This window comes from Malaclemys terrapin, chromosome 1 (assembly GCF_027887155.1).
Source record: "Malaclemys terrapin pileata isolate rMalTer1 chromosome 1, rMalTer1.hap1, whole genome shotgun sequence".
NCBI lineage: Eukaryota > Metazoa > Chordata > Testudines > Emydidae > Malaclemys > Malaclemys terrapin.
In genome coordinates, this window is record NC_071505.1 from 241,671,806 (window position 1) to 241,698,050 (window position 26,245).

At 42.0% G+C, this 26,245-nt stretch overlaps 1 protein-coding gene across 3 annotated transcripts in view; it reads left to right on the forward strand.

Annotated features, from left to right (window-relative positions):
• The window catches only part of SH3RF3 (SH3 domain containing ring finger 3), a 402,883-nt gene extending 379,325 nt beyond the window's left edge, over positions 1-23,558 (forward strand). For all 3 annotated transcript variants that reach the window (XM_054010738.1, XM_054010746.1, XM_054010753.1), the window contains 2 exons: positions 10,124-10,461; positions 20,076-23,558. In XM_054010738.1, the coding sequence (XP_053866713.1) occupies positions 10,124-10,461; positions 20,076-20,244 (507 nt within the window). In that variant the 3' untranslated portion in view covers positions 20,245-23,558. The remainder of the gene's footprint in view (positions 1-10,123; positions 10,462-20,075) is intronic.
• The last annotated feature ends 2,687 nt before the right edge of the window (positions 23,559-26,245 follow it).

Below are 26,245 nucleotides of genomic sequence, written 5' to 3' on the forward strand. Positions count from 1 at the left end.
TCAAAGAAGTTAACCCATTCACATATCTGCATCTCCCTCTCTCAGACAAGAAACTAGTGGCCACTTATTGTGGAAACCAACAATCAGTCTTTTAAAACGATGCTGGGAATCTTTCGTTCTTTTTAGAGTCAGAGGGTAAACTGGTCCCTCCAACTATTAAAGAATTTAAACCATTTCAGTGTCCTAGGAGTAATTTACAAAGGACCATATTAGGATCCAAGAGGCCTGAGGCTGCAGCAATACAAAGATTGCAGAATCTTCAGTTGCTCTGAGCACCGATCTTATACACAGTAATTATTGACTAAACCTCAGTGCTATGGACAACACCTCTGTCCCTGGGCTGTGCCTTCAGAAGCACTGAGGCCTGAAATACTCATTGATTCAGAGCACTTTTGATTCCCTAAAATCTCAAAGACTGTGTGAAGCTGAGCTTCCCTTTACTCCTAGAACAGAAGCTGGATGAATGAACAAATGCATATTTCTCTTCTCACTGCTAATAAAATATCACCCTGCTAGTCTTATTTGAAAATAAGTTATTGCTGTGAAAAAAATATTTGGATATTTTGACATGTAATACCCTAATAACAGCTTTTGGGAACCTGAGGTTTCAAACTGTGGAGCCTGCACAACTTAAGAGGAGATCTAATGGCACTGAAATGACAGACCTTTTATGCTCACAGGACTCTGGTCAGGTCAAGTATTAAAACTTTTTTAAAAGCCATGGGGCAGCTCTCATTCTGCCCCTTGACTTTAATGCTATGATATCACAACAGCAGTGTGACTGTCTTCTTGCTAATTCCCAGAAATATGTTGCAAGAGTGGTAGCAATGTTTGTTTTCCTAGCTTCTAGGCACATTCCCTTGAGTGTGAATAAAATCTGTAAAAATAAAATCTCATTTTACTTCTCATCCTGTAATTCAATGCATCTTTTATGAATTGTTTGTGGGATTATTTCATTGTTGTGTATTTATGAGCAATGTCTAATACATGCAAAGTTTGGTAATTTTGCATTGCTTACACATCGCCTCTTTCTGGGCCTGGCCATTAATTCTGAGAGAAGAATACACCTCTTCCAACACCCATATGAGTACAATGGACCAGCCCAATATTGCTTAGTTTGTTAGAGCTGATGAAGTTCCAGCCTGAGCTAGTATGGCTGTCATAAGTGTTAGCCAAGTGGAAATATATACGTTAGAAATATGGGACAAAATGACCTACAAAGATCAAAATTTGTACCCATGTTTCTTCTTTCTGTAAAACTACAAGTCTCAGCTGTCTGTCCTTTAACAAAGTTACAAAGCAAGACTAAATCATTTTGTTTGCTTCTCAAATGAAACCCATCCCTCTTGAAAGCCAGCAAATAGTGTTAACTTTGTATGCATAAGGTTAAAGTGTGTCAAACCACATTTTAGAGACTAACAAATTTATTAGAGCATAAGCTTTTGTGGGCTACAGCCCACTTCTTTGGATGCAAGAAGTGGGCTGTAGCCCATGAAAGCTTATGCTCTAATAAATTTGTTAGTCTCTAAGGTGCCATAAGTACTCCTGTTCTTTTTGCGGATACAGACTAACACGGCTGCTACTCTGAAAAACACATTTTGTTTTTGATTCTTTTTTATTCAAATATTCAACAAGTTAGTTTGCTATGGCTTTCTACAAATGTGGGTGTTAATCCCAAAGCTTTCTTTTTTCTTATAAGAAAGACTAGAACCAGAGAGTTAACTAGTCAATAATCTAAATAATTTGGTGTTTAAAGAACTAATTCTAATGTATTTGTTTAAGATCTGATTTATTTATAAATCTTTTTCTCATTTCAGAATCACAAGTTATCAAAAAAAAGTTGAATAAAGAAAGACATGCTAGATTCTGCTGTAGTTCAGATGTATTATTTTCTATTTCATCAAATGTTTCCAAACAAATGCTTGTATTGTACATCAGATTAATTTAAATGGTCCATAAAATACAGTTGATCTGGCATACCTGACTAAATAATTGATTTCATATTTGTTCTATACCAGAAAATGCTGAGAAATATGCTAGGTTTCACAATGACTTCTCAATCTAATAATTTGTTTTAGGGAGGTGTATGTGGAAGAGAAAACATGCCGTATGTCTGTTTGAAAATCAAAGTTAGGGTGAAATTATTCTAAAGGGCCATAGACCCTAGGGACTGGCAGTTTTATGATGCTAAATTGTTTTATAGTGTTAACCCTTTTGACTCTGATTTTAATAATCCATTTGTGGCCAATGGAAGGCTACCTATGAAATGGATAAATGCTATTTCCTTTGCCAGGTTGCAGGGTGACTTATTTATTTAATATGCAAATAATCACAGGAGCCAGGGTCACATGCTGCACTAGCTTCTTAGGTGTTGGGCTAGAAAGAATTATTAGAGGAGAGTCCTAGTTCTTCTTCGGTTAATATAACCTACAAATCCATAATATAACAACTAGTGAGTCTGTTATGATTTTCCTCCACCTCTACCCAAATGTCAGAATTACGATTAAAAACAAAGAACTTCCATTGTTTTTAAATGTCTCCATCAAGCCAGCCACTAATTTCCTGGATTGATTGTTTTCACCTGTATCCTCAGCAATGGCATGTGCAGGCCATGCCACAAGTCAGTGGCAGAGCTAGAATCAGAACCCACTAGTCTAAACTCTTCATTGCAGACATTAGCCACTAGAGACGCTGAGTGAAACCCTGGCCCCATTGAAATCAATGGAAGTTTTGTCATTGACATCAGTGGTAATGGGATCTTATACACTGTCTCTTTTGGGTCATTCCACTTTAGCAGCTTTGGATAATTTTATCAGGTTATTGAGACATTTTCATTTTTCCAGTAACAAATAAGGTTGACTGTTTTAGCCTTTCCCACTAAGTACTTGCAGTGAGGGCACTGAAAGTTGTTGTCTGGGCATATGGTACATTATCTATTTTTAAAGTTCCCATTCTTTTGATAATCATATCCACTGTACACTATCAGCTGTAACCCTCTGTACCAGACCAGGAAATATGATGAGATAGGACAGGCATCTCTCCATCGACTTCCTCCTCTGTTTAAAAAGAAAAAAAAGAGAGAGAGAAATACCAATGTAACAAATCTATTATAATTTAACCCCTCTCTCCAATTCATTATATTTTAGTGAACCAATTTTCTCTTTTACCTTCCATTTCTTGCAAATGCAGCATATTTGAAGAACCCTATTAATAGTTAATACTCTCTGTTTTTTTCCCTTGCTAATTAGCTTGTTAACTTGGTTCCATCTATTTTTAAAGATCTAATTTTTACCTTATTTGAATATTTAAATATATTTTAAGAGCCTCTCTTTATCACTTTATAGAATTCTGCCTCAGGCCCAGTTCAGCAAAGTGCTTAAGCATTTGCTTAACTTTAAGGACATGCTTAAGTCCCACTGAAGTCAATGCTTAAGTCCTTTGTGGAATTGGCACCTGAATTATTACAGCTTCTTTCCTTTTCTAAATTTTACTTTCATTTCAAATGTTCTGACCAGATCTAATTGACAGGAATTTATCTGTTTTTTTTCCAAGTGCTTTAAAAACGTTGTTTTACTTTTCACCACATATTAAATTAAAGAATTATTTAAAATGTTCATAAAACATAACTTGGTTGTTTTGCAACCCTCGTGATATTTGAAAACTAATGATATTATGATTAAGTCCTACATGCTCCTCAGCAGTTGACTCATGTCATCACATTATAATTACAGACCACTGACCACGTGCATGGTCTCCATTAAAAGGTGAATATTTGCCATGAATTTCCACACAATATAGTATATGAGATAATACAGAATTAGCCTCTACCTAGAACCAGAAATAACTACTTACCGCTGTGTGTTATTATCAGTCGATAAATACTGACCTTTTTAGTGATGACCACTGGATCTTATTCAGCAAATTCAAGATTGAAAGTTCATATCTAAATTCTGAGGAATTTCAGATCCAGTATTCTCATTTGGACCCTTCTCTACCATACTATTCTATTTAGTTTAGGTTATTATCACAATCTCAATTCCAGTAATTAAAATCTTCCATGATCCAAGTTTGAAAATTCCTTCACACCTCTTATATCTGAATTAACAATTTCCCTAGAGGACATAATCCAAGAATCACATATTGGATCCTACCTTTCCATCATCAAAAGCTGATTTGGAATAGTAGAAGGAATGTATAGCATCCAAAACTGTAATATAAATTGACTGCAGCAAGGACTGACCAAGGTTAAATAAGCAGTGGAAGTGGTGGTTTACAGCTACTGACCTGAGGAAGTGCTCCCTGGTTGTTACTGACCTCCCAGATGGATAGCATTGAAACCATTTTTTTTTTAATTAAGACTTTTTCCCTCTGGCTTTCTTATCTATTGATGTAGCTGGTGTTACATGAAAAATACCTAATTTAATTGGCTGGATTCCATTTTTCTATCAACTGCAATAAAGTTTCCTCATTTATTTAATGAGGCTGAGTTGGTAGGAAATTCAGTATTGGGAGCTTTAGAGTGAGAAAGGTAAAACGAAAGTTTCTGTTTCTTAGGGTGGATGCAGAAAAAAAGGGTTGAGTTAGTATGGCAAATACATATTTTCTCTCTTGGTCTCAGTGTTTATTTAGACTATGATCTAATTATTACCTTGTAAACTGGAAAAACCCTTCAGTTATCTAAATAGCTATATCCTAGGCTCAGAAAAACCCTCTCAGGCTGAAAGAAGAGCTGTTTATAAGCCCAAGATGAGAATGTTATTGGGGTGTCAAGAGGCACCTACAACTTACTGTGAAGCTGAAAATTCCAGCGTTTAAATATTTTGAGATGTTATTTTAAGATAATGATATATTTTAAATTCAGGCTGTACTAACGTTTCAGCACATTCCTCATAGTGATTTATTTATGTACACGGGGGAAGCAATGCATGTCCCCACATTGGTCTCCCCGCATGTGGGGGTCCAGGGGCATAGTGCTGTCACACCTCCTGGTAATGTGCTGCCAGGGACTGATTTCCACAGGCACCCCTCCGTGCAGAGGGGTAGGAGCACAATTGAGTTATTGGTTTTGTCACTGAAGTCAGGAATTATGACGCTGAATACACCCAGTGGATGCAGATCTGCTCCACTTTTACAGTCACTTTTTTATTAACTATAACTGCACTAAAATGTATTTGCGAGGGCTAATTTTACTCATTTGATAAAGAATTAACCCTTCTCAAATGAACACTGTGCACATGCAGACTGAACATATAATCAAAAACCAAAACACACAGGTGCTATTTAAAGATGTTGACAGCAACCAACGGTCAGGCATTGACTGTACAATGGGTCCATCAACATGGCAGATCCAGGAAGCTGACAGTGTCAAACATAATTCATTGTCAAATGGAAATTTGATCACTAGACCAAGAAAGCTAAATACTTTCAAAGCTTGTTATAGTGGATTACAGACCTCTGACAAAACAATGTTACCCAGGAATCTACATTCCCTTCCATTGCTGGAGGAAGGAAACCTAACATTGTTCTGCGAAGGCAAGAGGAAAATACATTCAAAAATTTTTATTCCAGAAAGGCCTCAGTTATGTGCTCCAAAAACTTCTCTTCTACCCCCAGAACTTACTGGGTCCTGTAACTAATTTGCATACACTTTTTTATAACATTTTATGTTCATTAATTAATGCTTAGCTGAATCACAGTAAAACTCCTGTAGAAAGAACTGCCCAGGACAGCTATAAATATTAAATTAATTCCTGATGAATGATGGCTGCTATTATACCGAATTTTAAATGAATTCATAATAATTGGACACTTAAAATGAATCATTACTGGGATTCCATTTTGGAAGGCAGAACTGCTAAAGAGCACAGCATTTCTGTGCTGCTAAAAACCCAAGGAAGAAGCCGGCCACTCTTAAAGAAATGTACTGCTTGGAAAACATTAATTAACTCTCACAGTCCCCTTGTGAGGTAGGTAGATTTTACTTGTTCCGCTTTTACAGATGGGGAAGCAGGCACAGAGAGTTTTATGGTAAACTGCCAAGCACAGTAGGTTCAAAACAATTCTGTCTGCTTTTTAAATTAGAAATGTCAGGAATATCAGAATCTGAGCACCTGCATTCTGTCAGAGAGCTTTGGCAACATCTCTGGAGGACCTGGAAGGTGACGTGATAGGAAGCTGAGAGCAGATATGCAGCACTCCCAGGACCTAGTTAAATTGGAGAAAATGTTGAATTTAAAAGTCTTATTTGGAATCATCCAAATCCATAATATCAATATTGTAATGTAACCGTAGTACCAATGGACAGGGCTGCTCTACAGTTCATCTGTAAGTGTCTTGTGCAAGGCCACACAGTGAGTCAATGGTGGAAATGTGATGAGCAGTTTCAAGTTCCTGGCTACCAGTCCTATGCTCGGTCCATTAGCCCATGTTGTCTCTTAATTTTCCCAACCCCAGAGTTTAGTTTAAGTTTATAAAAATGCTTATCAGGTTAGAAAAAAGATTATTTTTTTTAAATCGCTTCTATGTGATTCTACTGTTGTGTTACCACTCTTAACACTGCATCATCATTTTCATTCCACCTCCCTATTATCAGGGATTGTATAGCTTGGCTGTAGAAATTCATGCCAAGCTTTGCAGGGGTGAAGTTTGTCTTGTAAACAAAATCTCAGTCTCGATCACTTTTTAATTTACAGAAGGGCATAAATATATTTCCCTTTTGTGCTCTCTAACTGAAAAATAACTTTAATATTCAAATACATTTTGGGAAACCAACAGTCTATAATGTAAACAACGAGGAGTCAGTGGCACCTTAAAGACTAACAGATTTATTTGGGCCTAAGCTTTAAGGTGCCACCGGACTCCTCATTGTTTTTGTGGATACAGACTAACATGGCTACCCCTCTGATATTAATGTATAATGTAGAATTTTTTGAAAATGTAATTTGCCAAGTTATTTAAATTAGAAAAACAGCTACCACATAGGCATGGCTTAAATTCATCCAGAGCCCTCCAGAGCAGAGCTCTGATAAATATTTTCAAACCCGCTGAAGTCCTGAGCCCCAGCGCATCTCGCGGGACAGAAGCCCCGAGCCCCAGTGCCTCCCACAGGGCTGAAGCCCCGAGCCTCAGCGCACCCTGCGGTGCAGAAGCCCCGAGCCCCAGTGCCTCCCACAGGCTGAAGCCCCAACCACTGGGGCTCCAGGAAATACTTGGGTAGAATTTAACTGCTGTTCATATACTTATTCTGCACGTGTAAATCTTCCAGTTAAAGGCTCCCAGAGCACTCACCGATGCACTGTAACTGTTCCTTTGGAGCCATTGAGTAGATATTGTACTGTGTGAAACACCTTAAAATGCATATTGAGATGGTATGCTAGCGTCATTAAAGTATATTGTGTCAGTGATCTATAGGGAAGGGGAAGGTATCTGACTTCATGAAGAATCTCTGAACTTAATATTATGAGGACGGCAATTTCTTATAATTACAGATTTAAATAAACACAGTTATTTTCTGATGTTTTTAGTGAGTTACTTCCAGAGGTTCCCGTGGTGGTTGTTTGGATCATAGAGCAGGTGTTTAGCAGATAATTGTTTTTTTTTATATTCTGACATTTCCAAGAGGATTAGTTTAATATTTATGATCTAATCCTGTGCAGTTCTGAGCGCCCTCAACCTCTATTGATTTTACTGGGCTCTGCAGCACCTTGACATCATTAGGCCCTTAATTTATAGAGTGAACCTAAAATACAGATGCAGCGTGCCACAACGTGTGATCTGAATCTCTTCAAAGTTCAGGGGGTGTTTGGCTCTTGAGGTTGAGTTCAGACCCTTGCTCACAAAACCAGTAGCCAGCATCCCAGAGGCACCATGTAAGAGCTACACTTTGCATTGTTGCTTTTGCTCTCCCATGTTGTGATGCATTGGCGTCTCTGTTCTCTTATTGTTCATGGCAGAAGAGAGCACATCAGAGAACTTCAGGAGCAGAGACATTAGATACTATAGGTGAATTATAGTAAATTCAATCAGTGTACTAAATGTTTATATTTCTTTCATTGTATTTCCCCCCTCTCATTCTTTAAAGCTTCTTTGACAAATGAATTCAGTAATCAGCATGTAAAAGAGCATCACTTTAAATCTTGTACACGACATTGTGTCTACAGAGAATAAATAAAATGCTGTCTCGTGTTTCCAAATAGTGTTCATGCTGGAAGACAGAAGCTTTCTGTTCCACCTGTACTGCAATTACTCTATGCTTTTTTCCCTCCAGGAATCCTATTATAGAATAAATGACCAAATACACCTAAATTTCATGTCCCGGACTCTCTGAATATAATCTTAGGCAATAGTTTGAACTTCATATACAATAACAAATAAATGAACAGATTCCTTGCAGTATAGTATACATGGCTGTATAGTTAAAACATGGAAAATGACTATTTATTAGTGCACTGCATTATGGAGGCACTGGTTGCAAGTATAGTTAAGGCTGTATCCAGTGTCCCAGTATATGGCTTATTTTGACATGCACTCTCTTCCCCCACAAAACTTTTTAGCTGAAGGAGCTAATGTTCTGAATGTGCATGTGCTTAAGGTAAGTGCGTGGTAGAATTTTTCCAGATGATTTTCAGAAGTGCAAGATAAGGTTCTCTGGCAAGGACTCAAGAAATCTATGTTTTCCCCAAATTAAAAACATACCATTATGGTATTTTCAGCCACCTATATCCAGGGCTGCTGGAACAATTTGTATAGTGGGGGTGCTCAGAGCCACTGAACCAAACTGTAAACCCTGTGTATGATGGAAACCACTTCAAGCCAGGGGGTGCAGATGCACCCCCAGCACTCCTAGTTCTAGCACCTATGCCTATATCAGGATAATGGTTTACTGTGAAAGTGAAATTTCAGAAATGATCTGTATTTTAACTCACTGTTGTTAACTTCCAGTGTGGAAGTGGTGTATGTATTAGACCTAAAAAGTAATCCTGTAATGGCTAGTATTCACGGTTATAAGCCAAGGCCTGAAATCCTTACTCAGGGCCTCATGCTCCCCAGTGTGGGTTAGTCACCAGCTAGGGTGAGTTCTCAGTTTTCCAGGAATTCTTTCATTAGGGGCAGGGTTTGTCCCCCCCAGAAAAAAAGGACAGGGCTCCAGTTCCAAATCTCAAGGCTCTCCAGAAGCATGAGCCATGTCCATGGAAGCCCTATGGCTCTACATTGCTGCTTGCGTCATGGGTCCTATATGAACTGTGCTGCCACTGCTGTCTGGTCACCCTAATCTCCTTTAATAGCAAATCTATGGCCTGTCCCAACACTACCCTCTTGTGTTGTCTCTTCAGGCCAGCAGAGGTTCCTCCTGCCTGCTTCACCTGTGCGTCCCCCTGAATGCAGTCGGATTAGGTGACTTTGCAGCACAGAGGCTTTTGCACGGACTCTCCACCCTTGGAGCAGGTCCCACGGTGGCATTCTTTAGGTAGAAGGGAAAAGGGACCATCAGCCCTCAGGGCTGGAGCTTGCAGTTGCTACTACCACATCCAGTGGCTTTTAAGCCATGTGGGATGCGGGCGATGAAGATGATCTGGCAAAAGGAGAGACAACATTGCGTGAAGAGAATTAGAATGATTGAATAACTGGCAAACAGAATGGGTGGAAATTAAAACTTGGTCAGTAACTCACTGATGTAGAAGCATAGTGAATGCATTGATGGTTCGCTATGTGCTATGAATACATACAAAAGGATTTTCTTCCTCTCACTGAATACCAGCTTTGTTGGCAGATTGATTATTTATTTTATATTTCTGGATGAGATGTTTGTACCTTTAAAGTCCTAGTGTCACACTGAAACTGCTGAATTTCCTTAAGATATTTAATTATCCATTAGCACAATGGCAACTGTGGATCCATTCCCTACTTAGTCTGCTGACCAAGCAAAGCAATTTGGGACTTTGGTATGATCTTTGTTAGCAAAGGAGCAAATTTTATCTGGGTTCCCCTACATAAAAACACATTTTTAGACAGAGTTTATTATATGGAATCGTGAGATTTTTCTCCAATGTGAAACAAATAGAATGGTGCTTAATAACAGCCCGGGAGCTGCTCATTCACGTGCTTCATGTTGATTTCCTTTCAGAAAGAGAAGAAGAGCGGATTGTTGAAACTTTTAGCTGGCGCGTCAACAAAAAAGAAATCACGCTCCCCTCCATCTGTGTCTCCGACACCGGACCCCCAGGGAGCCGTGGAGGGAGCTCTGCAGGGAGCGGTGGGACCTGAACTCTCCTCACTCTCCAGCCACGGCAGGGCAGGTTCATGCCCAATTGAAAGTGAAATGCAAGGAGCTATGGGGATGGAGCCACTGCACAGAAAAACAGGCTCCTTGGATTTGAATTTTTCCATTCCTTCTCCTGCCAGGCAGCTACCTTCTTCGATGGCAGCCATCCGTCCAGAGCCCAAGCCATTGCACCGGGAAAGGTATGCTGACGGCGAAGAGTTTGCCTAGGAGCTAAGGGGGCTCATCATTTCAGTCTGCCCTGTCGCTTGCACGTAAAGGAATGTTTGTGGGAAAGAGACAAATTTTGGCTTGCATGAGCGTCACTGCAGTTCTGCCAGCCCCCTCTTTTTTTTTTTTTTTTTTTTTTTTTGAAGCCATCTGAGGCTATAGATTGTCCAGCTGTTTATTAGAATTAGAAAAGTCAGGCCCCGCTGCATATTAAAAACCAGCCAAAACATGTGTAAGGCAGCTATGACGCTCACCGTTAAAAAGTCAGTATTTGCCAACAGATACAATATGCTCATCACACAGTTATTTCCTATTCTAAGTATAGGAGAAAACTGTGGTATCTCACATCACTGTATGTGGAAGCTGCTGGCAAATGCCACCTTTAAATGGTGATCATTGTATATTAATAATCACAATGGATTGTCATGCAGTACTTGGTATACTGCGTAGCCCTGTAAGTGTGTTTGCCCATTATATCTGGCCTATTATGCAGTAGCAAACAAGGGTCTTTTTAAAATTTATGGTCACTTAAGTCATTACATGGTGTCCTGAAGTATTTTTATTCCAGAAGTGGCTGATAACTAGCATAGAGAATAAGACTAGGGTTCTAGAGTTTGGCAGTCCGCTCTGCATCTTGTTATCCATAAAGCTGCTGATTTTGCAAACCCAGAGAGAGGGGACAAAGTGGCAACACCAAAAAAACCAAAACAAACAAACAAACAAACAAAAAGATGACAGGGAAGAAAAGAAAGAACAGAGTAAATAGAGAGAAATGTAAAGATGTCAGGCCTTGTCTGTTTTCAAAGTTACATGGATTTAAGGTTAAACTGGTTTAAAAACCGGTTGAGTTGAAGGGGTGCAAAACCAAACCTTGTGTAGACACTCTTAATTTGACATGTATCAATTGAGCTTCATTCAATAAGGAAAGTAAAAAATCTCACCTTGAATTAAACCAGTGCAGCCTTGACATAGACAAGGCCTCAGAAACAAGTATGAGGAGAGAAGCAAGAAAGGCGTCCCCCAGCATCTCTTGTGCTGGCTGTTGTGGCCAGGGCCGGCTCCAGGCACCAGACGAGAAAGCACGTGCCTGGGGTGGCACATTGTAAGGAGTGGCATTCCTGCCAATCTTGGGGTGGTCAGCCCAGCCCTGAAGGGGCACGGATCCCGACCCAGGGGGCAGGAAGTAGTGATACCCGCTGCTCATCGTGCCGCCGGGCTCCCTGGGACGCGCCACTCCCTGCCGCCTGCACCAGCCTCCACCTCCTGCGTCGCTCTGAGCCTGGCCCGGCCGAGCCGCCTTTAAAGGAGCGGCTGAGCCAGCACCTCCTGCAGCCCCCGGGCACTGGAAGGAGGGAGGATTCTGCGGCGGCCCGGCAGGCACCGGAAGGAGGGAGGGTTCTGCGGCGGCCCAGTGGGCAGCGGAGGCAGGCAGAGAGGGAGGGCTCTGCAGCGGCCCGGCAGGCAGCGGGTGGCAGGGATGGTTCTGCGGTGGCCCAGCAGGCACCGGAGGGAGGGAGGATTCTGCAGCCGCCCAGCGGGCAGCGGAGGGGCAGGCCCCACTGATCCCGGCGCCATTTGCACTGTGCTGAGCCCCACTGCAATGCCGGCCCCACGCGGAGGTCGCAGACCCCAGCCAGCACTGCCTGTGTCGGCCCCCTTGGAGCCTGCCTGGCCGGGAGAGGCACCCCAAGGCTGGAGGGGGGAGCCCCTCTCGCCCGGCTGCAAGCGGGCTGCAGCGCCTGGCTGCCCATGGGCAGAGGGAGCGGGCGGGTGCCGCCCTTCACCCCCCTCCAAGCCGCCTTGACCACCCTCCACACGCTCCCTGCGGCTGCTGGTTTTTGTGGGGTTTTTTGCTTTGGCAGTCGGCTGCCTTTTTTTTTTTTTTTTTTTTTTTTGCCTGGGGCGGCAAAAAGTTAGAGCCAGCCCTGGTTGTGGCACTGCTTTGAAAGCACCACTTCAATGATGCAGGGAATTCCTAAGGGTGGGCTTAAGATTCTGGTGCATAGCCCATATTTTCCCAGTCTGACACTGCACCTAGGGATGGCACTGACAGTGAAACAGGTGACCAATGATACCTGTATTGAGTGCAGTGACGTGGAGTAGCAGTAGAATGAGAGGGCCATAGGACGAGTTCTGTATGATCAGTGTTATTACAACTAAGAACAAATGAATCTATAGAGACAGGATGCTTAAAATGTTACAAATATTACTAATTGCAATATGCAGTGGTAAAGAAAGTATTCTGATTTTAAGCATTTGGATTTCCTGAGTCTAAAGTCTGAAAATAAGCTATAATTGAAATAACCTTAATTATACACAGCAGTCAAGACTCTCTAATTGATTTATGAATTAACTTCCATGTCATTGGTGTATCTGCATTCCTTAACTGATCATATGGTTGCTTATGCCTATAATGGGGAATATTAATTACCTTCACACTCTAGGAAGTATAATGCTTAGTCCTGGAATGATCTGAGCAAATACTTTAAACACTTGTCTTTTATAAATTCATCCCACATCCATCTGTGTTCATTAAATCACCAAATTGCTCAGAAGTACCAAATTATTTTTTTAAACAAATTACATTTTTGAAACCGCTTGTTCATGTCACATCTGGCAATGGGGGAACTTGTGCTCAGCATCTCTGAATCCCATATTTTGCTTGTTTGCAAGGCGATGTATTTCATCTCCACAGTAGGACCAATTCTTTATTTGCATGGATGGAAAATAAAGATTGGATAAACAGATTTCGATGCTGGATGAAATTTAAAAAGAGGGAAAAAAGCTACAAAACATTTCTGTGCACTTAGCTATACTTGGCTTTTAATTTCCCAGTGCCCATCTGTGCACACAGGGACAGTACACTGAACGGTTGGAAAGAGTAGCACATTCCTTAATATTTGCAACATTCCAAATGGGGCGCATCAAGCCAGCAGAGCCAGGGTACTTCTTCCATTAAAACTGGCTTACAATTCCTGTGCTCACTGCATGCAGACTACAGAACAAAACCAAGCATTCGACATTTGCACCATATCAGAGGTGCCTCTAATTGCTGACAGCTTGTTTTTCACACAGTAAAGAGGAATTCTGCTCCATTACATAGCAGTCCTTTGTGCACGGAAATTGCAGCAGATCAGAAAGGAAAGTGAGGTTTACCTTATCACAGACGGTGCTAATTTGATAGTTGTATTCCCTTGCCATATGCAGATAGAGTAGGAAAGAAATTTAATTTTGACTTGCTATATTTATGTATTTCCAGAGCCTGGTTTTGGTTTGGGGGAGGTTAGGCTGGAGAGGAAGGCACATTTGTCCTGGTTTACCTGTGTATAAACCAATCTGCTAGGATTGTGAGATTTATCATCTGTTACTACATTCTGGGGAGCAATTTTCCCGCTGTCTTTTCCTAATGCCACTTTACTTGTGCTGCTGTATGCCAGAAAGCATATAGCATTTCCAGCAGCTGAGATGAGAAACTTCACAGCTGCTACTATAGTCACTGTGTTGCATAGGTTGACTAGCAAGCGTTGCTAAGCTGAACACCATTTTAGGCTGCATATTGTCATCTATGTGCTGCTACTGTCAATTTCCTGTGGTACAGGAACACTACAGCTCTTGAAGTTGGGTCTTCTCTACAGTAGCACACTGTACTGATGGGGGAGTGCAGGTGGGAGTTCCTGATCCTGCAGCTCTTGAGCAAGTCCCATTGGCATCACTGAACCGACTCACAGTGAACAGCGGGTGTAAGATTTCAAGGGTCTGTCTAACAGCATTAAGACTAAATAGGCGCCTCGTGTCATTTCACTGTGATCACTCTAAATGAAAGAAGGACTTCCATTTGCCTTCTCTTTCAGCAAAATACAAATGCACATACAGCAACATTGAAAAGATTATGGTGTGTAAATGAGAGTATTTAAGTGTGTGTGTGTGTGTGTGATAGAGAGAGAGAGAGATCCAATGCTCTGCTCGGTGGTTCTCAAGTCTTAGCACATGATATTGTATCGTAATAATATTATCATTACATTCCCCCCTCCTCCCACTGGTTCCTGGTCTTCATCCCTGGGCTTCTCATCCAGTCACAGTCTCTCCTTTCCCAATACTCCCCCTGGCTCCTTCTCCCAGTCTCCTGTTCCCTGGATCCTTGTCCTAGTAGTCTCTTTGCCCAGCCAGTTCCAATCTCAGTCCAGCTCCTCATCTGATCTCTGTTTTCTCTCCTTCCCACCAAGGTTCCCAGTCTCCCGCAACTCCCAGTCCTGGTGTTCTGGCCCTGCCAGTTTTAAGGCTCTTCTCCCCCTCCCCCCGAGGAAGAGTGCCAGTCCCCCCATCCACAACTCCCAGTCACAATTTGTCTGCCCACTCTAGCCTTCAATCCAGTCTCACCAAGCCATTTGTCAGATCCCTGACAAAAAGATCACACTCTGCCAAATTTCAAGTCCCTGCTCCAAAACATGCAGGTGCTAGTGCAGGGGTAAGCAGCCTATGGCACATGTGCCAAAGGCAGCACACGAGCTGATTTTCAGTGGCACTCACACTGCCCGGGTCCTGGCCCCCGGTCTGGGGGGCTCTGCATTTTAATTAAATTTTAAATGAAGCTTCTTAAACATTTTAAAAACCTTATTTACTTTACATACAACAATAATTTAGTTATATATTATAGACTTATAGAAAGAGACTTTCTAAAAACATTAAAATGTATTACCGGCATGCAAAACCTCAAATTAGAGTGAATAAATGAAGACTCGGCACACCACTTCTGAAAGGTTGCTGACCCCTGTGCTAGAGCTTCTCAAAGAAAAGATTGCCAAAACAGTTTTTAACATTGCAAAATGACAGATTTTTCCCTAGCCTCCTTCTCAGAAATGACTGTTATGGCTGAAATTTTAAAAATAATAATACATAATAATAAGAAGCCTGAGATAGACACCCCCACCTCCCGCATGGAACATTTCAGCTGAAATGGTTAAAGTTTTGCAAAGTTATAAGCAGCTGAACACAAGAGCTCATAATGGGAACTGTCAGGCAACCTTAATAATAAATATGCTACCAGCCCTACCGATAATTGTGATAGACATAAGGCTGTTTGCATGTCTAAATTATGAAATTTTTAATTCAGTGTGACACTGACAGATTCCAACATTCTTCTGAGTTCCACATAAGATGAAAGGCTGTGCCATAGATGAAAGAAAACCTACTATTGCATAGTAGTGGTCAGGGAAAAGAGGAAGGAAGGAGGGAAGAGAAAAGCAGAGAGGGATAGAAGTATGCTGGGCTTCCCTGGAAGAAGGGGGCCAAATCTGGGGGAAGAGTGGGAGGTGATTTAAAACAATAGGACTAATGTATGTTTTAAACTCGGTTACTGAGGAAAAACAAGTCAAATGCCACCGGTGGCATCGCAGGCTTTGATTGGAACGATTTATGATGTTTAGAAACCCCTTCGTGGCAGCAGTGCCATGTGATTCTTTGGTTTGTACATTGGAACCGCAATAACTCTCACTTTCTTCGTCCGCAAATCCAAGAATCTCAGAGGAAAAAATATAGCCAGCCCACCCCATGTCGCAGCAAAGATTTCACAGCAGAGGTGAAAATGAGATCTTTTATTACTGAGAGTTCATTATTTTTTATTCAATATGCTGATATATTTACTGTGAAGTATCCTGAATAATTACAATTAAATGACAGTTGTTAAATAATTGAAAAAAGGACATTTTGTAATGCAGGATCCTGGATTTATTTTTTAAATCTTTAAAGAAAACCTCTAAAGAATCCCTTGTTATTAGGATTGCCACCTTGCTAATGGCTGGTAACCAGACCCCCAAACCCCCACTCCTGCTCCACCTCTTCCCCCAAGGCCCCACCCCTGCTCCACCTCTTCCCTCGAGACCCTACCCCCTTCTCTGTCTCTTCCCCGGGCCCTGCTCCCTTCTTCACCTCTTCTCCCAAGGCCCCGCCCCTGCTCTGCCTCTTCCCCCCCAGATTAAAAAAAACAGACACCAGGCTTGTCAAATGGAACCTGCATACACAAGCTGAAACCTGGACTGTCCAGGTGAAAAATGGATGAGTAGCAACCCTACTTGTTACAAATATGAGATTGGTTTTGATGTGTTTGATAATCTTTCTTGCTAATTTGAAACATTTAGTAAATTGCAATTGGTCTCTCAGCCATTAGTGAGATTCTATTCTGTATTAAAAAGGATGGACTTGTCGTTAAGACACCACTCTATAAACCAGGGGTTCTATTCCCAGAACTGCCGCAAACCTTCACTGTGACCCAAGGCAAGTTATGTCACTTCTCTGTGCCTTACTGTCCTCACCTGTGAAATGGGGTTAAAAATGCCTCCCAGAGCTGTTGTGAGGCTTGATCCCTTGTGTCCATAAAGCACTCCAAGATCTGGTACACAACTGCAAAAATGCTGTTAATGTATATTCAATTGAGCTGAGTTCAGAGAGCTGAAGTTTGGCATTGTCTTTGCTAAAATTGTTCCAGTCTGATAATTTAATTAATCAACATTGAAGCAGAGTGTCTGAGATAATGTGTGCATTCATTTGCATAATGGCTGTAATTGGCAAAACCTCATACTATAAGTGTGGCGGTTCTGCAAATGACAGTAAGATAGACTGTTTTCTTGTAGCCAGCCAGCAGCACACACTTCAGCCTCTGTTATTTGCTTTTCCACACAGGAAAAAGTGACAGCTAGATGTACTGGCCAAGGGAAAAGATGACTAATTGATTTCTGATGGTTCTTGACACGGATATATATTCTACATGACTATGTTGCTACGTCAAGATAAAAAATTTCTAATCAGGTTTTAGAGCAGAACTCCCACTTCTGAATGGGGCCCAAAATGTTTACAAGTAACAGGATCTTTGGCCCAGCTGCAGTGAGCAGTTCCTTTAGCCAGATCTAGTAATTTCACTGTCACATGTTTGAGTCTGTAGCTTCACAGCAGCCAGCAGGCAGCCAAGCTGTGGTTGCAAAGAAAATTAACTCCTGTCATTCAGTTTCAGAGAGGCCCTTGATGTGGTATCAACCCACTGGCAATCAATTCAGTGAATTTAGGGTAATGTTGTGCTTTGAGATTCGCCAGTGCATATTTAATTTAACTATAAGACAGATCATCATTTTAAATAAATACTTGACTGTTACAAGCATCAATTGGAAATGAATGACCGTGCAGCAAATGCAATAGGTAGTAATCTTCAGAAGATGTTTTGAATAATCAATTGGCTTTTCTTTAACTATCTTTACTGTATTCATTACTTTGCAACTAGCGAGACCGTTACTGATTGTTAAATGCCAGCTGAAATGACGTGCTGAGGAGGAACACCCGAGGTAGACTCATGTTCATTGTCCTATACACAGATCGGCTTGGGAATTTTCTGATGAAACTGGCTTTCACTGGAAAATGCCAATTTGCTGAAACCAAAAATGTTTCACAAAAACCTATTGGTTTTGACAAACTGCCTATGAAACACAAGCAGCTCCTGCCAGCTCAACTGGTAGACTGCTGGGGAGCCCAGGCTCCCAGGGTCTGGGTCTCTAGAGCAGTCTCACCATACGGATTGCTCCAGGGTCAGGAACTCCAGCGGTAGCCAGGACTTGGCTGACAACTGCATAGCAGGGAAGCTCAAAGCCCCGAGAACCCCAGCTCATGCAAGGGCTCTTGGGACTTCCAGACTTGCTGCTGTGGAGCCAGAAGCCTTGGAGACACAGCTGCCAAGCTTTGAGACCCCCAGCTCAGCCGTGGCTCCAGGGCATCAAGCTCCCCATCAGTCTGCTAGAGCTGACCGGGAGCCTCTGAGCTTGGACTCCCCGACTCAGTTTCGTTTGTCAAAACAAAACATTTTGATTCTCTCTAAACAATTATTTTATTTGTTTTCTCTTCTGTAGGAAATTGTAATGTTTCCACTTTTTCTTCTATAACAGAAGTCTTTTCTCAGAGTTTCTTGTGAAACAGACATTCCAACTTTGCACCAGCCTGAGTCACGAGCCGTAGTTTTTTAACCTAACATAGAATCACGCTTGGAAACGAAATACCTGAACAGCTCATCTCTTTGGGGGCAGGGACCACCTCTTTGTTTGGACTGTGCTTCAAACAGAGAGGCCCTGATATCTGTCCAAGGCCCCTAGGCACTACCAAACTACTAATAATAATACTCACTGGAATAACTGCAAATAATTTTAGGTGAAATTAAAAATTCTTTGTTAATTGTCTAAAGAAATCCAGGACGTTGCTCATTTGCAAACGCATACACTAGCGACTCCATTATTAGTTCAGACATTTAGAAGCTACTGTATGCTCCTGTGATTTAGCTCTAAGAGCAACCTGGATTGACCTTTATGAGGTCATGGGGAAACCTTGTCTTAGGTAAAGGGGACAAAACAGGAGATTGAGGTGCAACCTATTTTAGTTTGAGAAAGAAGGTTAATTTCTGTCCCACCCAGCCAGGAATGGCCTTAGGTTTGTGCCAAGAATACCAGCACACAAGTTCTACTGATTTGCGGGGACATACCCACCATGCCCAGCAATATACCACTAAATAACCTCTGGCAGCCCCTCACACCTTGAACGATGAACTGCAGGGGACCAATCCAAAACCCTCTCTAGGCCCCTACTCACTTATTAAATCCTTCGTACCCCATTTCACCCCAATAATATAATCCTCCCGACCTTTTGCCCCCTGTTGCTATAAACCTCATGTCACCCCCTGAATGCCAAGCATGCTATCTAACAAATGTCCCACGCTATGACTGGCTATGCTACTTACATAACTGTTTTTGAAGAATACACAGCTGTGTCTTCACAAAAGGCCTCGTCACTAAAGCCAGGTCTGAGCCCAGTTTCTTTCACTCTAAAGACCACAGAATAGTTTAAAACTAAAGCTGGTTGAATTGGTGAATTTTTTTCCCACCCAGCTGTATTTAAAAGTGGCGGACTCAATTCTCCTATGAGCTGCAAGCACCTGTGGAGTAAAACACAGTGCTTGTAGAAAAGCACCGCAACACTATACAACAATTTAGAACAAGAAGTGCGAAAGAAACCTGTATGCGGCTGAAACTTCTGAGGAAGTTTAGGCCCCAGTGTAACAACCTAAACTGGACTTTGACCAGGATGCTGGAGCTAACATCCCATGTGCCCTTTTCTGAAAAATGCCCTGGGGTCATTGAAGATCACATGAGAGCAGGAACTGTTTTATATCATTAAAAAGGCAGCACCTAAAGTAGCACAGGGGTCCCAGCATCATCCTGGGGCATTGCTTCAGTACTGATTTAGAAGGAAGAGTTTGTCATCTATTGAACTCATTAACATGGTCACCTGTGGTTTTCCTGGGAAGTCTCCCATTTAAATAGCAATCAGCCCTGACCCTGTATAGCTCTTAAGAGGGGACAAGCTCACATCTGAAGAGGTATGGCTTCGGGCAGATGCAGGTGATCTAGTACATGGGGCAAACCAAATTAGCTTGCAGAGCTGCTGGTTTGAATCTGCCGCCTGTCTTTCGTGGCCGTGCCCTCTTGAGGGTCCTACTCCAAAAAACATTGTCATACTATTTGATTTGTGTATGCTAAGGTATTCTCTTTTGTTTTCAAAGGTATCGTGTCGTGGTTCCATATCCTCCTCAAAGCGAAGCAGAGATTGAACTGAAAGAAGGTGACATTGTGTTTGTGCACAAGAAAAGAGAGGATGGCTGGTATAAGGGGACATTACAGCGAAATGGCAGGACGGGCCTCTTCCCCGGAAGCTTTGTAGAGAGTTTCTGAGGGCTTGCTTTCTTCCCCATCACTGCTCTCTGAACTGAAAGATCTTTTAGGGGAAATTCCATAGCACAAGAAGAGACAGCAAAGGGAAATGTGACTGATATCCACTGCCATTTTTACATCCAAAGACTCCCCGGGCCCTTCATTCTATAGCTCTGGAACCACAGTATCTGCTGTGCTTCCAAAACCATGTACAGTACATACAGTGGTATGTTGAAGTAGTGCCTTCCACTTGGAATCATAGACTGAGAGGATGCACATTTGGTTTGTATCTAAACTAAACTCCAACTGTTACCCATTATGTAAATTATAGAGAAAATATCTTTTAAAAAGTTGTTATATTGCTGTAACTTATTTGTCAGAGCTGCAGTGTTCTTATTGCTGGCCTATGCAAGATGGATTTGGGTGTGGCAGGAGGCAGAGTAGGGAGCTCTTGAACTGGGATTTTATATTTCCTGGGGGAAAAAGAGAGTGTGTGGAAAAACCCAGCTAAAGATTTGTGCATTGTTCTGCAAGAAAGAATTTGAAGTCCAAAATGTTAGTGTCATGCTTTCTATATACCTCAAAAATATGCTGCATAAGGATGTCAGTAAGTGTGTTAGTGATCAGAGTTCTGAAGTACCTGTGAGATGCACTGGGCAGATCCTTGAAGAACTCTGGCTCCATCATTCAATTGCGGTTATTTGAGTAGAAACCCTTTGGTTTATCATCTGTCCATATTATATGCAGCATTTTTTTGCCTATCCAGTATCCACCTTTCCATTCCTTTTTTTTTTTTTTTTTTTTTTTGGTATGACATACCCTTTTTAATTGTTTGCAGTATTGTTGCAGCTGTGTTGGTCCCAGGGTATTAGAAAGGCAAGTTGAGTGAGGTAATACCATTTATTGGACCAACTATTTGGTCCAATAAAAGATATTGCCTCATCCACATTGTCTCTCTAATTAATACCTTTTTAATGTAAGAACTGTTATACATGATATATATACATATATTCCTAACAGATCAGGCATTTCCTGCTTTTCATACATCTGGTGCTTTTATTATTATTATTTTATTAATAGGAAGATCCTGTTTGGCTTAAGAAAGAGACTGTTAACAGCAACATTAACAGGTTTCACATTTAACATGTGAATTCCGAAATGTACTGAAAGTAGATTTCATCAAGATGAAAATGTTTGCTAGTACTACATGAAGCAAGAGAGAAAAATCAGATTAGGCGGTGATATATATATATGTGTGTGTGCGTATGTGTGTGTGTGTGTTTGTAGGTAACTCACTTTCATAAGAACATAAGAACATTCTTTATATATAGTTTCTAAAGACCCTTAATAAAGCACAGTAATCTGTCTAGACAATGATAATTATTCAAGAATTGGGAGCATTTCCAGGAGGAGTAATTTTAATTGACTTTTATATGGCAATAAAAAGAACACTGCAGGTTCCAGCAAGCACAGGAATCGTGGAATTTTCCTCTGTCGTTGCATCAGAGAGAAGAGAGCTGAACTGCAACAGCTGTAATTAGCATTGTCAAAATGTGATTTTTTTTTTTACTGTAGAAATGTACAGTTCTCAACACTGTTCTAACCTGGTCAAGCTACAATACAAAATATATCAGGCAATATAACCCTCCATCTACAAGGGACCTAAAGGTGCAATAAATGTAAAGTAAGTTTATGCAGTTATTTGTATCAAACAAAGAAGAGAAAAATCAGATAATGCAAGTGTGGGAGTATTTAAAAAAAAAGATTCAGTTGTGGTATCCTATAACCAAGTTGTAACAAAAGAATATTCTTAACTATGTTGTGCCCTGCCTTTTCTAGTGACTGGCTGCTTGCCCAGACCAGGATATGGTGGTCATTCAAGACTATGTTATAGTTGCAGTAACCTGGAGATGATTTTAGTAAAAAGAGGGGACCCAATGGGTGTATGCCATTACTTTGTTCCCAGTATTTCTTATGCCGAAGGTGTAGGTTTTGTTTTCATTCAAGCCAGGTATGCTAGCACATATCAAAACATGTATAAGTGAACATTCCTACTTATGTTGAACTGAAAGACTTTGTTCTCTGTAAAATAAGTTTCTCTTCCTGTCATTTGTAACAAACAGATTCCAGAAACACAGTCTGCGGCCAAGTATTGCATCTTCAAATCACAGAAACATTATTTTCTGGGAGGATGGCGGGGGGGTATTTGTAACGTTACCACATTTGTTCATGTTCCAGGTGGTAATCAGTCATCAGTAAAATAAACGGTTATTGTTAAGAGAAAATTGCCTTTTTATAACCAATAAGAGCTTTAAGAAATTTTTTCTGCAAAAGGCTGATTGAAGAATAGAGCACTATCTTTCCAGTCCTTTCATCCAAATCAGAAATGGTATCTCTGCACCTTGAGCCACGATCCGGTCAGCTAGCAAGCTGACAATGCTCCCCTCCCCCCCCCCCAATGTGTTCTATACACACATATATATATATATAAATTCTTGGTTAGCATTGTCAGAAACAGATTTCTCTGACAAACTATAGTGGCTAAATATCAGTTAAAATTCTGTTCCATGGTATGTTTACTATATCCAGAGAAATGAAACAGGAATCATATTGTATTCAGTCAGATCTAAAATAGTTCCAGATTTCACTGTTCTAATGCTTAAATCTAACAGGACAAAAGCCGTTATGCAAGAAAATACAGAAATGTCTGTGTAAAATCAGTGTTTTTAATGTATTTTGCAGTCAGAACAATAATAATTTTTAACTATAGATAATGAAGGCAAAATAACCCTTTCAGTCACACCTCCTATTAGGAGAAATATTTTTTGGTGTTTGATATTTTGAAAACAGCTGTTTCTGGTCCCCATTTATTGCTTACCATAATAGTCTTGATTATTGAATAATTTTCTTGGACAAATCAATTCCATGCGAAGAGCACAACTGCAGAACATAAGACTGATCAGTGGTACAAGAAAATTACCCAGTGCCATTTAGAAAGTCTTTGACCATGGGAGGGGATTGGCGCTTACTGTGATCCATTTTTAAATTGCATACAAAGGAAAGATAAAGGAGGGGGAGGGAGTGTGCGTGCGTGTCCTACAAGGGAAAAAAAGTGAAAGAAACCTTCTGGCAGCCTCATTTTGTAAAATGCCAGATATGCTGTTCTAGAAATGGTTGCAGCTAATTGAACAATTCCTTTGTACTTTGCACAGCTCAGAAAATGTTTTTTGTTATACATGAATGTTAACGTGATTTAGAAAATATTGATGGTTACGAGTACAAATGAACTACAAGGACTGTGTTTCTGATGCTTTAAATAAAATAAATTGAGGTCACTTGAGTGAGTTTTCCATCTTTATTTAGATGGTAAAGAGATTTTTACAAAACAGGTGTCCTGAGGTTCACAATAAAGATAGTCAGAGGGGCCCAAATCCTCAGATATTTATGCTCCTAACTTCCCTTCCTGTGGAAATCTGGGCCAAGGTGACTTTGAAAAAGGGGTGAAGGCAGAGAAATGTCAGGAAATGCTTCAGATGAAACTGTATTTTCACATAAAGGGCTTTATTCCACAAACCCTACTCACACGGAGTGGTACTTGTCAGATGTGAAAGTAAGCTGGTCTGGTCCGGTACGGCATACTGGCAAGAGCCAGTATGCCATATCGGACTGGACCTGCTTCCACGGCAGTGATTTAAAGAGCCCAGTGCTCCAGTCGCTGCGGGGAGCCCCGGGCCCTTTAAAGCACCGCCGGAGCTCCAGCAGCTGGGCTCCCGCGGTAATTTAAAGGGCCCAGAGCTCCGTGGCAGCTGAAGCCCCGGGCCCTTTAATTCGCCCCTGGCCCCGGGGCTCCCAGCCGCCTCTGCAGTTGGTAGCTCCAGGGTGATTTAAAGGCCCTGGGGCTCCCAGCCACAGCTGGAGCCCCAGGGTCTTTCAATCTTGAAAGGCCCCGCCTCTTCCAGTTGAGGCCACGCCTCTTCTGGTTGAGGCCACACCCCCGCTCAGGACTCGGATGTACCAGTAAGTCCTGTAAGTTACTTTCACCCCTGGTGTTTGTACAAAGAGAGTCACTGTGTTCAATTGAAGCTATTCGGGAATAAATACTATTGGATGTAAAAGCTGCAGAAGGGGGCCTTAATGTAATGATATGGCTTAGATCAGGGATCGTCAACCTTTGGCACGCTGCCCGCCACGGTAAGCACCCTTGCGGGCTGGGCCGGTTTGTTTACCTGCTGCGTCTGCAGGTTTGGCCGATCGTGGCTGCCACTGGCCAAGATTCGCTGCTCCAATGGGAGCTGCTGGAAGTGGCGCGGGCCGAGGGACATACTGGCCGCCGCTTCCCGCCGCCCCCATTGGTCTGGAGCGGTGAACCGCAGCCAGTGGGAGCCATGATTGGCCGAATTTGCGGACGCAGTAGGTAAACAAACCAGCCCGTCCCAGCCCGCCAAGGTGCTTACCCTGGCAGGCCGTGTGCCAAAGGTTGCCGATCCCTGGCTTAGAGCATAGAATACTATTTTTATATCAATTGATGCACTTTATTTTCCCAAATAAGTTGGAGCAAGTGCTCAATAGTTTGTTCTCTTTCGACATGAGCCAACACATGCAGCAGTCCAATAGGTGTGTTGACAACACATGAACTTGTTAGGTTACTTTTCTGTGGGTGGGGGAGAAGCTGCTAGATGGGTTTTTAAAAATGTGTCCATGATGCATGAGACACAAAAGTAGGAATTTGTACCAGTGTGTCAGAAAACTTACCAAAGGCCGCTGGTGTAAATCGGTAACTTAGTCATGGAGTCAAAAGGGGTTTGTCAGAATCACACTGATGTAACTCAGCTCACAATCCGGCCTTGCTGAGGCTACTGTCCTTTCAGTAGTTTGCCCTGCTGCTAGGAGACACTGAGGTGTGGGGGGGAGGGGCTTGGGGATGGAAATGAGTAGAACTGAGATCTTTTTAGCTCATTTCATAAAATTAATTCAGTCTTACATTTCTCAAGTTTCTACTTCATAATGGGCTAAATGCAGTATCCTTCAGCACATCATGGTGCATTTTATTCATCAAGTTGGGTCCTTTTCAAAGGCTTTGATTATTTCTGATTTGTACATTTACTTAAGTGCATCTCATGGTGATAGTTACTGTAGGAATTCATGCATTTTTATTTCTTGTTGCACAGAACAGATCTACAGTCAGACCTCTGCCCTCTTTTATTTGTTGGATGTTGAATTGCCATGAAATCACTTTCTGTAATGAGGTCTGTAATCTCGACCTGTCTGGGCTTTGATGCCATCATGCTCATCACTACGGTCTCTGAGGCCCAGATGCTCAAAGGTATTTAGGCACCTACCTGGCTCTTTAGATGCCTACGTCCACCATTTAGGCCCCACTGATATTTTAAAAACTGCCTCTCAGCTGCTGCCAAACACTGATAGGCTCCTAAGACCCATAGATGCCTAAGTGTCTTCTGGTGGAAATATGCAGATTGGCTAAGCCCTGATGCTGCCATCCAACAAGTGAATGCCTTGGAGTCCTAGCTCTAGCTGACGCTCTGGGAGGCCCTGAAGCAGGAATCTCAAAGTAGGAGGGGAAACCCTAGCTTGCTGGTGTGACCTGATCCTGTAGGGGTGCTCTGAGCATGCCCAACATTTGATATCTGGCAGTCCTTGCAGCAGGAGGGCTGGATGCAGGCCACAGATTGGGAGCAGCACGGTACCCACAGAAAAGACAGCTAGGGCCCGGGGGAATGTAGGGCCAGAGTGAGAGAGCACAGCTGCTAGGGCATGGGCTACCTATGTGACTGAACTGTCTTAGGTGCCTAAATCCAGGAGAGGGATTGCAGCTGATGATTCCAAGCCAAGGAAGGTGCCTATCTCTGGCCCATCAGCCAGACAAACCAGGTAGGGTTGCCAGGTGTCCAGTTTTTGACCAAAACGCCTGGTCAAAAAGGGACCCTGGCTCAGCACTGCTGACGGGGCCGTTAAAAGTCCAGTCGGCAGTGCAGTGGGGCTTAGGCAAGCACCCTGCCTGCCG